Source organism: Leucoraja erinacea, chromosome 14 (genome assembly GCF_028641065.1).
Source record: "Leucoraja erinacea ecotype New England chromosome 14, Leri_hhj_1, whole genome shotgun sequence".
Taxonomy (NCBI): domain Eukaryota; kingdom Metazoa; phylum Chordata; class Chondrichthyes; order Rajiformes; family Rajidae; genus Leucoraja; species Leucoraja erinaceus.
This window is the reverse complement of record NC_073390.1, coordinates 6,540,846-6,556,573: the sequence shown is the minus strand read 5'-3', so window position 1 is coordinate 6,556,573 and position 15,728 is coordinate 6,540,846. Positions and strand designations below refer to the sequence as shown.

The following is a 15,728-nucleotide window of genomic DNA, read 5'->3' as shown; positions in this document are numbered from 1 at the left end:
AATGTTAGGTTATCCACTTTGGCAGCAAAAACAAGGGGCAGATTATTATCTCAATGTGGTTTGGTTAGGTAAGGGGGAGGTGCAGCGAGACCTGGGCGTCTTTTTACACCGGTCACTGAAAGTTGGCATGCAGGTACAGCAGGCGGTGAAGAAAGCTAATGGAATGTTGGCCTTATTAACAAGAGGATTTCACTATAGGAGTAAAGAGGTTCTTCTGCGGTTGTATAGGGCTCTGGTGAGACCACATCTAGAATATTGTGTACAGTTTTTGTCTCCTAATTTGAGGAAGGACATCCTTGTGATTGAGGCAGTGCAGCGTAGGTTCACGAGATTGATCCATGGGATGGCGGGATGTCATATGAGGAAAGATTGAAAAGACTAGGCTTGTATTCACTGGAGTTTAGAAGGATGAGGGGGCATCTTATAGAAACATATAAAATTATAAAAGGACTGGACAAGCTAGATGCAGGAAAAATGGTCCCTATGTGGGGTGAGTCCAGAACCAGGGGCCACAGTCTTAGAATAAAGGGGAGCTCATTTAAGACATTGAGAAAAAACGTTTTCACCCAGAAAGTTGTGAATTTATGGATTCCCTGCCACAGTGGAGGGCAGTGGAGGCCAAGTCACTGGATGGATTTAAGAGAGAGTTAGGGGCTAGTGGAGTCAAGGGATATGGGGAGAAGGCAGGCACGGGTTATTGAGAGGGGACGATCAGCCATGATCACAATGAATGGCGGTGCTGGCTCGAAGGGCCGAATGGCCTCCTCTTGCACCTATTATCTATGTTTCTATCTATGTTTCTATGATTGCTGGCGTATTTAAATGGCTTAAAGGACTGTTCCTTATATGGAAGGAAGGAACTGCAGATGCTGGTTTAAACTGAAGATAGACACAAAGTGCTGGAGTAACTCAGCGGGACAGGCAGCATCTCTGGAGAGAAACATCTCCCATTCCTTTTCCCCAGAGATGCAGTCCGTCCCACTGAGTTACTCCAGCACTTTGTTCCGTATACTGTAGGTCTTTTTACAGATGTCAGCTTTATCAGGTTATAACGTGTGCATACATGTGTCCTCCTGCATGCAGTTTGCAAAATATTGCCTCTTTTTGCTTTGTGAAAGCTCAATATTTTGTCCACATTTCTATGTTTCCAGGCTATCAAAAATTGGACTCACAGATGCCTCTTCTCATCACTTCAAATCAACATTAGCAACACTCCAGGCACTGGTGCACCTTGATTTAAGTCACAATAAATTTACAGACAAATCTATTAAATGCTTTCAAGACTTCATTTTGGATTGTAAATCTCTTAAGACAATAAGGTAAAGTCTCACCCTGGTTTTAACAGATGTTAAAACTGAAAGTCTATGTTACCAAGTGTTTTTCGACCAAGGCAAATTTCTGGTGTTAAAATCCAGCAGTACGTTTCGTGCTTGTTTGGAGAAACATGTTCCTCGTTACTTTTGATATATTTTATTTTTGGTCACATTGAACATCCAATAGTCAAAATAACAGATAGACCAAATTCAACAGCACAAATGTTTGGTTCAGTGCAGAAATGAAGAGGGAATGTGTAAATGTGGAAAATGCTTTACATGGGTCAATCACATATTGCTATGGGTCAAACATTCTTCTTAACTTGGCTGTCTTGCAAATTTGGTGAATTTCTTCCAGCACTAATAGGTTATATGAGGTGGCTATCATAGCAAAGTCCAATTCCATCCATTGAGTCTGTGCCTGAATGTTGATTGTCTTCTTCCTGTCATTCCCAAATATTGCCTTCCTTTTTTGATTTAACCACACTACATTTCATTTGACATATTGGATTATCTGGAGACTCCATTGCATAATGTAGCATCTTTAGACATCTTTTCTTGCATGGTTTTTAGTAAATTTGAGGCAGCAGCAAAGATGTTTGTTCTCAGTTACGTGTGCTCAACGCACAATGTAAAAGTAGATGCATTGAACTCCACTTCTGAAGTTTGATTCCTTTGAAGGTACTTAGTAATAAATATTATGTTTTCTGGCATTGTCCCTCAAATGATGAACAAGGATATTATTTTCACACTCAATAAAATGAACACTCAGTATTATTTTAGATAGTAATGTAACTTTCTACTTTAAATATACAAGACTTTTCATTTTTTTTAAACTGCTGATGGTAAAAGATGTAATTGTTCTTTGACTACTTCTGTTCAACTTCTCCATATCTTTCATCAGCATGACTCCTGTGGTCACCAGTTCCTTACCCAGCCATATCAGCAAACTACCCCACTATCATCCTATTCAAGAGTATAGTTTAGTTTAGTTAAGTTTAGAGATACAGCGTGGAAACAGGCCCACCGACTCCGCACCGACCAGTAACCACCCCATACCTCAACACTATCCTAAACACACTAGGGACAATTTACACTTATAGCAAGCCAATTAACCTACGTACCTGTACGTCTTTGGAGTGTGGGAAAAAACAAAGATCTCGGGGAAAACCCACGCAATCGTGGGGAGAATGTACAACCTCCAATTTAATTTTCCTTCTTGAGTAAAAATTCTATGGGATCCAGGTAACCTCATTGATTTCATAAATATAATTAATGGGGATCACATGCATTCTTTACAAAGGGAACAAAGCTCTCACTGAAGGGAGTTTCATCTTAACCCACATCAGCTTTGTTTTGTCACTGTGTGGATCTCTGATGCCTCTCTGGAGAAATTATTTGAGTTATACAGAGCCTTCAGGGTTTTGCCTGTGAGCTACAAAAGGCAGATTAACTAAAGTAGATCTATATGTATAGATATTTGCCATAGCTAATATTATTTTCTATTTCTTTTAAAGGTTGGAGAAGAATCGTCTTTCCAAAGACGGTTACAAAAAACTAGAAGCACTGGAAAAAAAAGCTAATGATCTTCATGTAATAGTGTCCAAAATGGAAAAAAAATCAATAATGTGGTGAAAATGTTCTCTGCTCAATTTTGATGATCTATATTGTCATGGAAATTAATGGAAAAACAAACAGTAAATTTGAAACCTGATTAATATTTGCAATTGTTTGAGGGTGAAAAATCAATTTGTTTTCATGATAGATTTGCTCAGCAAATTTATCAACATGGATTTCTCACAATGGATAACTCGTCTGGAAATCATGGGAAATCAAAGTTTCATTTCTGAATAGCTAAGTGTAGATAAAGTGCCTGATTTGACTTAATTGATGTACAGTGTGTTTGTTTTGGGGGCTAGTCCCCTTCCGTTTTCTCTTCAGCATATAAAAGGCATGCTCAATTGGGTGCAGATCAGGTGATTGACGACCACTCAAGAATTGACCATTTTTTAGCTTTGAAAAACTCCTTTGAAAAAAGTGGCCACCAGACATTTTCCAAGCCGCTGAGGAGTGTTTTACCCGACGCCGGAGTTCCAGCTTTCCGGCAAAGAGGGCCTGAAAACATCGGACTGGCTGCGGAGGCCACAAATAGGCCCCGACCTCGGGTGTTTCACAGAGGAAGAGGACTTAACTTTTTGTTGCTTTTCCCCACAGTGGAAAATTTTGATTCTGTTGTGAGGGGACGTACTTGTTGAATTCTATAATGTGTTGTGTCATTTTTCTGATTTTTAATTTTTCTATGGATGTACGGAAACTTTATTATTTCTTTTATTATTTCTTTTATGTAAAGCACTTTGGTTTCAACGCAAGTTGATTTAAACGTGCTATATAAATAAAATTGACTTACTTACTTACTTACTTTGTTGCTTTTGCAGTATGTTTGCAACAGAATGAACCACCGGCCAATGAGTTTTGGGGCATATGTTTGAACCTCAGCAGATAGGATGAGTCTATACACTTCAGAATTCATTATGCCTCTACCATCAGCAGTTGTATCATCAATGAACCTTCAGCAGCGGTACATGCCCAAGCCATAACACCCCCACCATCGTGTTTCACAGATGAGATGGTGTAGAGGGTCCAAACGTTGTGTACAACCATTGGTTTTATTCGGCATTACAGGTTAGGTATAAATGCGAGTTTGGTACACTCTAACATAAAAGTCATAGTTGCTGCTGTTGAGCGAGGTCATGGGCTCGAGCTGAACTTCTCATCTGATAAGCAATGCAGAGAACAGCACATACGTCTAGACAGGGTTCTTCCAGAATAATCTCTCTCCACAAGGGCCGCACCCCTCAATCCCGTGACCCCAGTCACATGGCCCTGCCAGACCTAGTGCCGAGGGTTCGCTCAGTAAGTGGCCTAACCACCAGGTGATGCAACAGTGGTAAGTTTTGGATCTTGGGCAGTTCCTTCTCTCCTCCATACTTTGCTCTTGCCACCGTCCTGATATAAGTTAATCTTCGTCTCATCTGTCCATTTTCCAGAACTGTGGTTGCTCTTTTAAGTACTTCTTGTCAAACTGTAACCTGGCCATCCTATTTTTGCGGCTAACCAGTGGTTTGCATCTTGCAGTGTAGCCTCTGTATTCCTGTTCCTGAAGTCTTCTGCAGACAGTGGTCATTGACAAGTCCACATCTGACTCCTGAAGAGTGTTTCTGATCTGTCGGACAGGTGTTTGGGTGTTTTTCCTTATTACAGAGAGAATTCTCTTGTCATCAGTTGTGGAGGTCTTCCTTGGCCTGCCAGTCCCTTTGCGATTCGTCAGCTCATCAATGCTCTCTTTCTTCTTAACGATGTTCCAGACAATTGATTTTGATAAGCCTAAGGTTTGGCTGATGTGTTTTATTTTTGTTTCTGAGAAACAAAAATAAAACACATCAGCCAAATAGTTTATTTGACTTTCATTATCAACATGAGAACTTTGGTCCTCGTATTGATAAACAGCAATAAAAGTTTCCAAAGGTAATGGAAAGACTGGAGGAAAGACTAGGTGCTGAGAGCTCTCTTATACCTGCATTAAGGAGACATTTAAAATTACCTGAGCAATTACTAACACCTGTGAAGCCATATGACCCAAACATTATGTTTCCCTGAAATGGGGGGACTATGTATAAACACGGCTGTAATTTCTACATGGTGAAACCAAAATGTATACAAATACCCTTTAATAAAATCTGACAACGTGCACTTTCACCACATGTGATTTTTTTCTATTACAAATCTCAAATTGTGGAGTACAGAGGCAAGTAAATAAATACTGGGTCTTTGTCCCAAACATTATGGAGGGCACTGTAGCAGTTGAACAGTGATTATTTTAACCTTTTACTCTTCAACAAATGTTTAATATACAATGAAGTTGACAGATGATGACTTATACTGTAAATCTCATTTAAAATACATTTAAATTATATGGATGTGAACATTCTTTATTTAATGCTCAGTATTGCTTTGGTTTTTACAAAGCCAAAAGCATTGGAACTGTATCTTCATGTATAAATATATATTTCAGGAGAGACCCAATGATAGCATCTGCAATAGCTCTTACTCATGAACATGAGTATTTTAATTGTTAAGGATCGTGGTTTACTGTGAATTGACTAATAGTTTTTTTAGCAAGAGAACATAATCATGCTATTGAGTACTCTGAACTGTGAGCAGTGATTCAAAACACTTTCATAAACAAAAATAATATGCAATATTTTGTTTGGGGATAATCAATATCTAAACTTCACGAAAATACATAAAGGTGATTAAATATAGCATTGGTCATCAACCAATTGGTCAGTCATGACCAAGGGGGGCCTACTACTAATCAACATATCACAAAAAGCACTTCCTTAAAAGGTACTCCTATCATAATGAAAATACAGAAAGCCCTGTCCCACGGTACGAGTTCATTCCAAGAGCTCTCCCAAGTTTGCCCTGATTCGAACTCGGAGATTTACGGTAATGGCCACTCGTCGGTACTTGGGACACTCGTGGACATTTTTCAATATGTTGAAAAATCGTCACGAGTCTTCCGGAGCTTACCTGCCGTTAGCGAGTCTTCCCGAGTACCCGCCGTTAGCATTACGAGCCGCTAAGATACGTCCCCGAGCTCCGACGTACCCGCTACGTTCATTCTCTGTGCTTACCACAAGTTTGATTTTTTTAAAACTTGGGAGAGCCCTTGGAATGAACTCGTACCGTGGGACAGGGCTTAAAGGGTGATGGGTGTATAGAACAAGCTGCCAGAGGAGGTAGTAGAGGCTGGAACTATCCCATCATTTAAAAACAGTTAGATAGGTACACAGATAGGCCAGGTTTGGAGGGATATGCACTAAGCACAGGCAGGTGGGACTAGTGTAGCTGCAACATGTTGGCCGTTGTAGGCAAGTTGGGCTGAAGGGCCTGTCTACACACTGTATCACTCTATGACTATGACTCCAAGACAATTTACCCTATTTGATCTCTACAGTCACTACGAAATGGACACAACATGCTGAAATAACTGGGACAGGCAGCATCTCCGGAGAGAAGGAATGGGTGACATTTCGGGTCGAGACACTTCTTCAGACAAGCTACTGCAAAGGGAAATTAGAGATATAGACAGTGATGTAGAGAGATCTACAGTAGAACAATGAAAGATTTGCAAAAAAGTAATGATAATAAGGGAAACAGGCTATTGTTAGCCGTTTGCTAGGTGCGAACGAGAACCTGGTGCGACTTGGGAGGGGGAGGAACACTACAGTGAATGAAGATGTTGGAGCAACTAAAAATCAGCTGGAGAAACTCAACGCATCGATCAGCTAATGGAAATGAATGGTCGACACTTTGGGTTGAAACTCTGCTTCAGTTTCAGGTCCTGATGCAGTGTCTTGTCCAGGAATGTTGACCTGACCTGTTGAATTCCTCCAGCTAATTGTTTATCCAATGTTTGCTGTTCATCATTAAGGTATAATAAAACATAGCAGGTTCTATAAATATATCAAGGAATAAAGCATTCATGACTCTAAAGCCAGTTTCACAGTATTGAAAATCAATGCCTCGAAGGAGATGGTTAACAACAAAATCATAATTTGACACAGACAATTACACTTTTGTTGTGAAAGGTGCTCAAAGGTAATGATTTCTACTGTTAAATATCATTGGAGGACAAAGTCCATAGAAGTGTTGCATGTGATGAACATTCAACCTGTATGTGCTGTGAAAGAAAATGCTGAAACATTCAACAGACCAGGCAGCATCAGTGGTGAGAGATCTGAATTGATGCTGCAACCCATCAAGTAGAACATTTGCATGTTTCCAGCATTTTTTTGTTTTTACTTCAGATTATCAACATCTAGAGATTTTATTTTTGCTCACTGTTGAATTTGCTGCCAGTTCTGATAAAGATTCTTCACTCTGAATCAATACCTCTGCTTCTCTCTACACTGATGCTCATAGTCACAGAGTACAGAAAGAGGCCTTTCGGCCCAACATGTCCATGCTGACCATCGTGCCTGTCTATACTAATCCCATTTACTTGGTCCATAGATGACTATGTTTTGGGAATTCGAGTGTTTAGTTTAGTTTAGTTTAATTTAGTTTAGTTTAGTTTAGAGATACAGCGCGGAAACAGGCCCTTCGGCCCAGCGGGTCCACACCAACCAGCGATCCCCACACATTAACACTATCCTACACACACTAGGGACAATCTTTTACATTTACCAAGCCAATTAACCTACAAACCTGTACTTCTTTGAAGTGTGGGAGAAAACCGAAGATCTCTGAGAAAACCCACGAAGAAATTAGGGAGAACGTACAAACTCCGTATAGACAGCATTTGTTGTCAGGATCGAACCCGGGTCTCTGGCACTGCATTCACTGTAAGGCAGCAATTCTACGGCTGCGCCACTGTGACCGCCCAAAACTTTGTTCAAGCTTTCTAAATATTGTGAGATTCCCTGCCTCCAACAGTGGAGACAGTGAGTTCCAGATTACAACCATCCTCTGGGTGAGAAAACTCTTCCTCTGATGGCCTTTTAAAGGGCCTGTCCCACGAGCATGCAACCTGCATGCGGCAAGCGCGACCAAACCGGAAGCGGGGGCCGCGCGGAGGTCAAGTGATCCCCGTACAGGGCCGGTCCCACCAGCATGTGCCTGCATGCGGCGAGCGCGATCAAACCGGAAGCGGGGGCCGCGCGGAGGTCGCGTGAGTGATGTGAAGTTCGAGCGAAGTCCGCGGGAAGTTCGCGGGTGACGTACGGCGTCAAGAATCTGCGTAAGGCGTCGACACGGTGCGCACGCCCGTCGAGGCGATGTGTACGGCATTGATGTGAGCCGGCAGGCCGTTGCCCCGCGGAATTTTTGAACACGGTCAGTTTTTCGGAGCCCCGCGAGGCCGAACGGCTCAAGTGACCACGTTAGGTCGCGCTTGCCGCATGGAGTCGCATCCTCGTGGGATAGGCCCTTTACCCTTGTCCAAGATCTATGCCCCCTGGGACACCTCTCCCCGGGAGGAAAGTTTGTATCTATCTACACCTCTGATAATTTTGAACTCCACGATCAGGTCCATTCTCAGCCTCTTCTACTCGAGGGGACATTGTGCAGCCTATCCAATCTCTCCCCACAACTGAAACGCTCTACTCAAGGCAACACATGGTGAATCTTCTCTGCACGCTCAGCAAGTATCCGACTTATCTTTATCCCGTTTACCACACTTGGATTGCAACCTCGATGCTTTACCGATTCAAGTACACTTAACTGTTATGAGTGTCATTGTCTCCACTATCTCCTCAGACAACATATTTCAAACTCCAACCACCCTCTAGGAAAAAATATATTCTTCTTTACATATCCCACCACCGCCACCCCCTCAACCCTCTTATTCCTCATCTTAAACCTCAACTTCCAAATTGTAGACACCTCTGCTATGAGATAAAATATCACTGTCAACCTTTTCTAAGATTCTTTTACTTTTGTACATCCCTATCTGTTCTCCCCTTAAAAGGTTTAAATGTGAGGAGGAGGATTTAGAGGGGATCTAAGTGGAAAGATTTTCACACTGAGGGTATATGGAACAGAGGAAGTGGTAGAAGTGGATACAACCATCATGTTTTAAAAACATTTGGACAGGGACACAGCGATGCAGCGGTTGAACTGTTACCTCACAGCGCCAGAGACCAAGATTCAATCCTGTCTATCAGTGTATGGATACATGATAAAGGGAATAAAGTTCTCTTAACATTTCTAATATCATGCTAAATTCAGGTCCCAAACCGAAAACCATAATTTCTACCAACAAGGGAGCTGGTACATAGAACATGACCACCTGCAAGTTGCCCTCCAGGCCACAAGTGATCCAGATTTGGAAATATATCACCAGTGTTTCATGGTTGAAATGTGTATGAAGGAACTGCAGATGCTAGTTTAAATCGAAGATCGACACAAAATGCTGGAGTAACTCACCAGGACAGTCATGATCAGTCTGAAGAAGGGTCTCGACCCAAAACATCACCCATTCCTTCGCTCCAGAGATGCTGCCTGTCCCACTGAGTTGCTCCAGCATTTTATGTCTATCTTCATTGTTGAAAAGTCTATACCCTGCAACTCTGCACCAAATAGCACTTGGGGTACCTTTCTTAAAGAACAGCAGCAGTTCAAGAAATTAACTTATTTAGGTTAAGGTTTAGATCCATTATTGTCACGTGTACCGAGCAGCAGTGAAAAGCTTTGTTTAACATGCTGTCCAAACAGGTCAGATATAACATACATAAATACAATCAAGTCAAACTCAAGTGGTGTAGATAGAGCAAAGGAGAAGGTACAGAGTGCAGCATATACAGTAGTTGTCAGCAATGTAGCGCATCAGTCCAATAGACACGTCCAATGTCCACATTTTCAAGCTTCAGTACCTTTTGCCAGTCAGGAGCAGGGAGAAGAAGGAATGACAGGACTGGGACATGTCTTTGATTATGTTTGCTGCTTTCCCGAAGCAGTGTAAAGTGTAGATGGAGTTAATGATGGGAAGCCTGGTCAGTGTAATGGACTGGGTGACATTCACACTCTCTGACAATTCTAGTGGGCTTGACAGAGCTGTTCCCAAACCAAGCTGTGAATCAACCTGGCAGTGTGCTTTCTATGGTGTATCTGTAGAAGTTATAATTACAACAAGAACTTATGTACACACAAAATAAGAAACATTGTGACTGGAACAAGGTTTTCTATTTCTGGAGGCTGTCTCTTCTTTATCCTTGTACCTCACCATTTCTTTCTAAAAGGAGAACAATGACATCAGCCCTGCAAATGACCATCATCCCAGTTACTTCCACTAAAATAGTAAGATTAAACGAGAACTTACCAGTTTGAAGTTTGATCTGTATTTTATGAGGAGTTACGATGAGGGATTACGTGAAGAAGCCCGCCCCAGGACGCATTGCGGCATAACTTCAAAGCAGCGGTGTGGAATCACAGACAGACACGTATTTGAAGTAACATAGTAAAGAACAAAGAGACATCCATTATCAGTTTGATCCATGTAATGAGGGTGGGAGCGGAGGGCACGTAATCCCTCATCGTAACTCCTCATAAAATACAGATCAAATTTCAAACTGGTAAGTTCTCGTTTAATCTTACTATTTTACTTCGGAGTCACGTGAGTGATTCCGTGAAGATTTCAAAGCTCTGTGATTTCAAACCGTGTAACAGTTTTACTACACTCACTGCCGAAGTCTTTGAGGGAGGAAGTGTGTATCGTAACCAACCAATGATTCTGTTATAGAAACCCAATGGTATTTTACAATAGACACTGAAGAAATTGAATGCTCCCTTTGGCTAATCTGAATATTTGCAGATTGGAATCTTTCCTGCAAATGAAAAACAGGTTTTGTCAACAGTTTATAATAAATTATTTCTCTCTGAACGTTTTACCCCCACTATTCTGCTGGAGCCAGGATGTGGTTTATAGGTACGTCCATTCTTTTGCCGTTGACGTGGAAGCTTCTCCTGTGGGATGACAACTTTGACATGTTAGTTTTATCCCAAGAGCTTAACCTGCTTGAGCCATTTCAAAAAAGGCTTGTTACCCGACCACAAGGTTTTTTGTAACCAACCCACAAGGCTTTTCATCTCCCTCGCATAATTAGGTTGTGTCTATGTAAGGTAAAAAAGGGTCTTGGTACATTACCGTGTTCTCTGGCGGGTAAGCCCGGATTTTATGACTGGATAAAGTATTCCTGGTCTGGTTTGACCATTCCCTGGACAAATGATAGAGATCTGGTCTGAAGCTGTGAGCATGGTGTCTAGTTGAAATAGGAGTAGTGACTGGACCCTCTGTGCTGCTCCATGTGCCTTTAACATATGTTTTAGTGCATAGAAGGTTCAGGTTTTGGACTCTGGCTGGTGGGATTCCCTGAAGTGTGGTTAACCACTGTGACATCCCATATATAGGTGTACATTGTCTAGGGGTTTAGAGTTTTAATACCCTTCATTACCACCAGCCAGTGACCCCATGCCCTGTTGTCCTGTAGCTGTTTTGAAAAAGAACAGGCAGGGCAATTCTAGCTGTGTTGATGGCACTGTAGCCAAATCCTTCATCATGATGAAGGTTCTCCAGGAATTCCAGTTCGTAGTACCTGATTCGGATGAGTAGGTTTTCCCCTTTATCCTTGCAGTACTTCTCTTGATGCTGGACAAGTGTTGTAGTCCAGTGGATGTTCAAAAGGATGCTGACATGGTGTCGATTATTCAGTATAACAATCCCAGTCCCAGAGGTTTGCACAGAATCTGCAGCTCAGGAGCTTATTTCTCATGGCACAGTAGATTTGTGCCCGGCTCCGAGATTAATAATTCTGGGTACTGGAAAAACACCATCCAAGTTCCAACAACCATATCATGGCGTGAAGTGAAACAAGGTCTGCGTAAGTCCGTCAGGTACCATCAAATACCTGAAGCAGAATCCTTTTGTACTGTGCGTTGTTCTCGATAGGTGAGGCAGAACGGAAAAATACATAAAATTAATTTCACCAATGCTGCGTGAACGCATTTGTCTATCAATATTATAAATACATTCTTGAATGACAACATGACCTATAGGCCAGAAAAGTTAATATATATAGCTGACGATCTTTCTGCTGGAACTATCTGTCCCAGAGAAAAGTTTTAATGAGGATTCCACTGGCCCAGGGTCTGGTGTCCCCCGCGACATACATAGGACATCCCCAAACACCTGGTGATATAGCGTTAATGCAAATAATCGATATCAGTTTCACATTCCATTTTAATTATCATTGTCAGTATACAGTACAGCGACAATGAAAATGCATTAATATCTGTTGCATCATATAGCTTGATAGTTTTGTTAAACTTTATATGAAAACATCTAATTGATGTTGTCCTTACTTTTATGTGACCTGGTGTCTGTCACCTTATTTTGCTTACCAGGCAGGTAAGTTGTTGATAGTCCAATACCTCTATGGATATACCATTGCCAAATTGTTTTGACCAACTTGTCATATGATACCGACTTTATGCTGCCATATGGTTAATATAGGCCACCTCCATAGTGTAGTCTTATTTATACCCATACATGCAAGTGCTTAAACTCATAATTTTCACCCGAGCCCCAGTATAAGTGGTAACCCCACCACTGTCTTTCTGATATTATTTCAGTGGGTAACTTCATGAGATGCTCAATGACAACCTATATGTTGATTTTGATACTAACATCTGAATCATGTAGACAGAAAATGGTACCATTTTCCCCCAATTACTCTGTTATTTGTCGAGTAGTTGGTAGTTTGACCATTAATTTGTTCTTTGTTTGTGCCAATTCAACTATGTTGTCTCTTGGCTACATTAAAGTTACGTGGACTGAATTAATATGAAAGCCAAGATAGTCCAAGAAAGCGCTGTATTTGCTGGTAGGAACCAGACCCACCTACCTCCATGGTTATTGGCGGGGTTGTGTTTTTTCTTTTTGAGTGTTCTTCCCTGTCGATGTGCTGGCGATGTTGGGGGGAGGCGCATTTTCCAGGGGGTCCGCTGCAGGCCCTGACCTAAAAAGGTTTCTGGGGATAGTGCGGCCCCAAGCTTTGACCAGTCGCATATTCGGGACGCCGACTGGTAGATACAGTGGTGTGCTGCCGCCTGGGTGGAATGAAGAGCTTTGGTATGTTCGCTGCCGGTGGTGCCCTCATGAGGCTAAAGGTCTTAGACGCCTCCTCCATCTCTTTGAGCTGTTTGTTCAAGTCCTTCCCAAATAAAAAATGAGTCGGTCTCTACTGATGGAGTTTTGCATAATCCTGCAAATTTAGGATTGAGGGCCGGCCTGCTGTTGTCTCTTCTCAGGTTATTCAGCTCATATTGTGTCGTGCACATGAGTGCCAGGACATCCTGTTGGTGAGATGTCATCTACGGTCTCGACACCCCGCGCATAGGCTGTTATAGCCGCCGTGAGGAGGCGAAGAATGCGCTGGAGTTTGACCTCCTGTGTCCGAATCGGTCGCCCCACGTTGCCCCATATTTGAGGATTGAGGCTCTTGACCTTGAGAGCCTCACAATTATCCGGGGCTGTGTGCTCCTCAAGCACTTGGGTGAGCACCTTCTCCTGCAGTGGTTTGTTGGAGAGATGGTTTATGCTGGCAGCCATCCTTGGCTCCAGTGTTGCTCCAACCCGTGGGGTAGCGACGAATCGGCTTACGATCCCCAGCAGCTCTTCCTGCACACCCTGCTCTCTTTCGGCTCCTTCCGCCTGCCCCATACTCAGACCAGCCTGCCCCTGGTCACCGATGCTAACCTCCCATTCCTGGTCCGAGGTCGCAAAGGGAGGTGCCGGACTCAGCACCATGGAGGGGGCGCCTGTCCTGTCTGTCCGAGAGCGCTGCTGCTCTTGGTAGACCATCCCCTCCAATAGCTGCTGGATGCAGCTTAGGCGGCTGTCTCTCCCCCGCTTTGGGGTGGACATTTCCCCTCCCTCCGACGAATCGGAGACGACCGGCCGTTTGGCTTCCTAGCCCCTTTCCCAGTCCGCCGTGTAGGCTCTGGCGAGACAGGCTCTGGCGAGACTGGCTTGGCTCGGTCTCAGGGATAGCGAAAACCGCTCTACGAGCGACGCTGCCGCCGGTTGCTGCCCCGCTGGTAGAGTTGGAGCGGGGCAGTTCCTCTTTGCGAGTTCTGCGTTGTGTTCCTGAACTCTGTAATAAAACACAACTGCAAACTTACCTTTCCAATGCCCAAGAGTCGTTCCTGCAGCTCAGGCAGCTGTCTCTCCCCCTCCTGGGTGGAGAGACTTCCCAGTCCAATGTCGTTCCACTGCCGGGTTTTCCACACATCCAGCCCGCTCCCTTTTTCCGTTGACGTGGTCAGGGCTAGCGGGCTGGCTCGGTCCCGATGTCGGGTTTGCGGACCGCCCGCTAAGCGGTCCTACCGCCTGTTGCTGCCCTGACTCTCTCTTGAGCGGGCAGGTGCAGCATATTTCCCCCCTTAGCCCCCAGCTGATGCTGGCGGGCTTGGTGCAGAGTCGGGAGCGGGCCGCTGATTAGCGGACCTCGCTCTCCCTGTACTCGGGCTGCTGCTCACCTGCACTCGGGCTGCAGCGTACTTCACGCCAGCTCTGCACAGTGGGTTCCCCTAACGGCTCCGTAAATGTCGGAAGCCTCCTCCCGCCCGCCTGCCTGCCTGCCTCACCTGGACAGTGCGTGGAGAGCGAGCGAGGACTAAGGGGAACCCCCAACAGAGCGCTAGCGCCGTCTTCCAGCTGTCACTGTAGCCCCTGGGGAGATTTTCTCGGCACCGGCACAGGTCCCATTCATGGTCCGCCGGCGCTCTGTCTCCCTGGTAGCGTCTTTCCTCCCCTCACTCGAACGGGAAACTCCTGCCAGAGTCCAAGGGGCCCGCTTGCACGTCCCTGCGGGAAAAAACAAGCAGACGCAAAGGGGCTGTAAAAGGAAAAGGTAAGTACTTACCTAACTTAGATTCTCTCTCGTTTTCTTCGGGAGCCCTGACTCCCGGCTGCCGCTTTGCATGCCGAAAACGTAATGCCGCAACGCGTCCTGGGGCGGGCTTCTTCACGGAATCACTCACGTGACTCCGAAGTAAAATACACTCATTCTAGTTGAATGTAGAAGATCAACTGGTTAGACCGTAGGCAAATACTCAGTCAAATATTCAGGGAATGTATGCATTTTGATGAAGAATTAATAAATATTCATTCATAGGTTGGAGAAATTAAGACCAGGAGTGGTGTATTGTCTTGTTGATGGTTATGCATGTGCTGACAAATTCTTGGAAGTTGTAAGCAGTAAAATTATTACTGAATAAGCAGTAAAATTATTCAATAAAACCTAATCAAAAACAAGCTTATACAAAGGGAGCATTGACACCCAACTGATGCATTGTAAACAACATACCTGATTAATCTTATCATGCTGACATTTGTTCAAGTAAACTTTGGAATATAGACCATCATTTCAATTTGCAAATGAAACGTAGTAAAGAACAGACAATGTTAATAAGGTTTAACAAAATTAAATGGACGGACACATGGAAAATTAAATTTAAATAGAAAAAGTGCAAAATAATATATTTTTTATAGGAAGAGAAAGAATTTCAGTTATGAAGTAAAGAATATAATGAGTACAAGAGCCAAGAAATCTTTGAATGGCGGTCAGATAGGTGGAGAAGAAGATTCAGGAGCAAAATATTTTAACTGCAAGCCAAGCACTTGGATTTCTTGATCATTGATTGAGAGACATCAGCTCAAACCCTGCCATAGAGGTTGAGAAAACAAAAATTCAGATGAGTAATTTATAAAGTTTTAAAAATTGATAGCTTTCGTAATGTAACCAGAAATCATTGGATTACTGTAAAGACCTAAGAAGTCCATTCAAGCCC

The 15,728-nt window shown here is 43.3% G+C and overlaps 1 protein-coding gene across 1 annotated transcript in view; it reads left to right on the top strand.

Moving 5' to 3' along the window:
• The window catches only part of LOC129703224 (NACHT, LRR and PYD domains-containing protein 3-like), a 34,333-nt gene extending 29,163 nt beyond the window's left edge, over window positions 1-5,170 (top strand). The window contains exons 11-12 of the mRNA XM_055645451.1: window positions 1,152-1,319; window positions 2,831-5,170. Coding sequence (XP_055501426.1) covers window positions 1,152-1,319; window positions 2,831-2,948 — 286 coding nt within the window. The 3' untranslated portion in view covers window positions 2,949-5,170. The remainder of the gene's footprint in view (window positions 1-1,151; window positions 1,320-2,830) is intronic.
• Window positions 5,171-15,728: the final 10,558 nt, after the last annotated feature.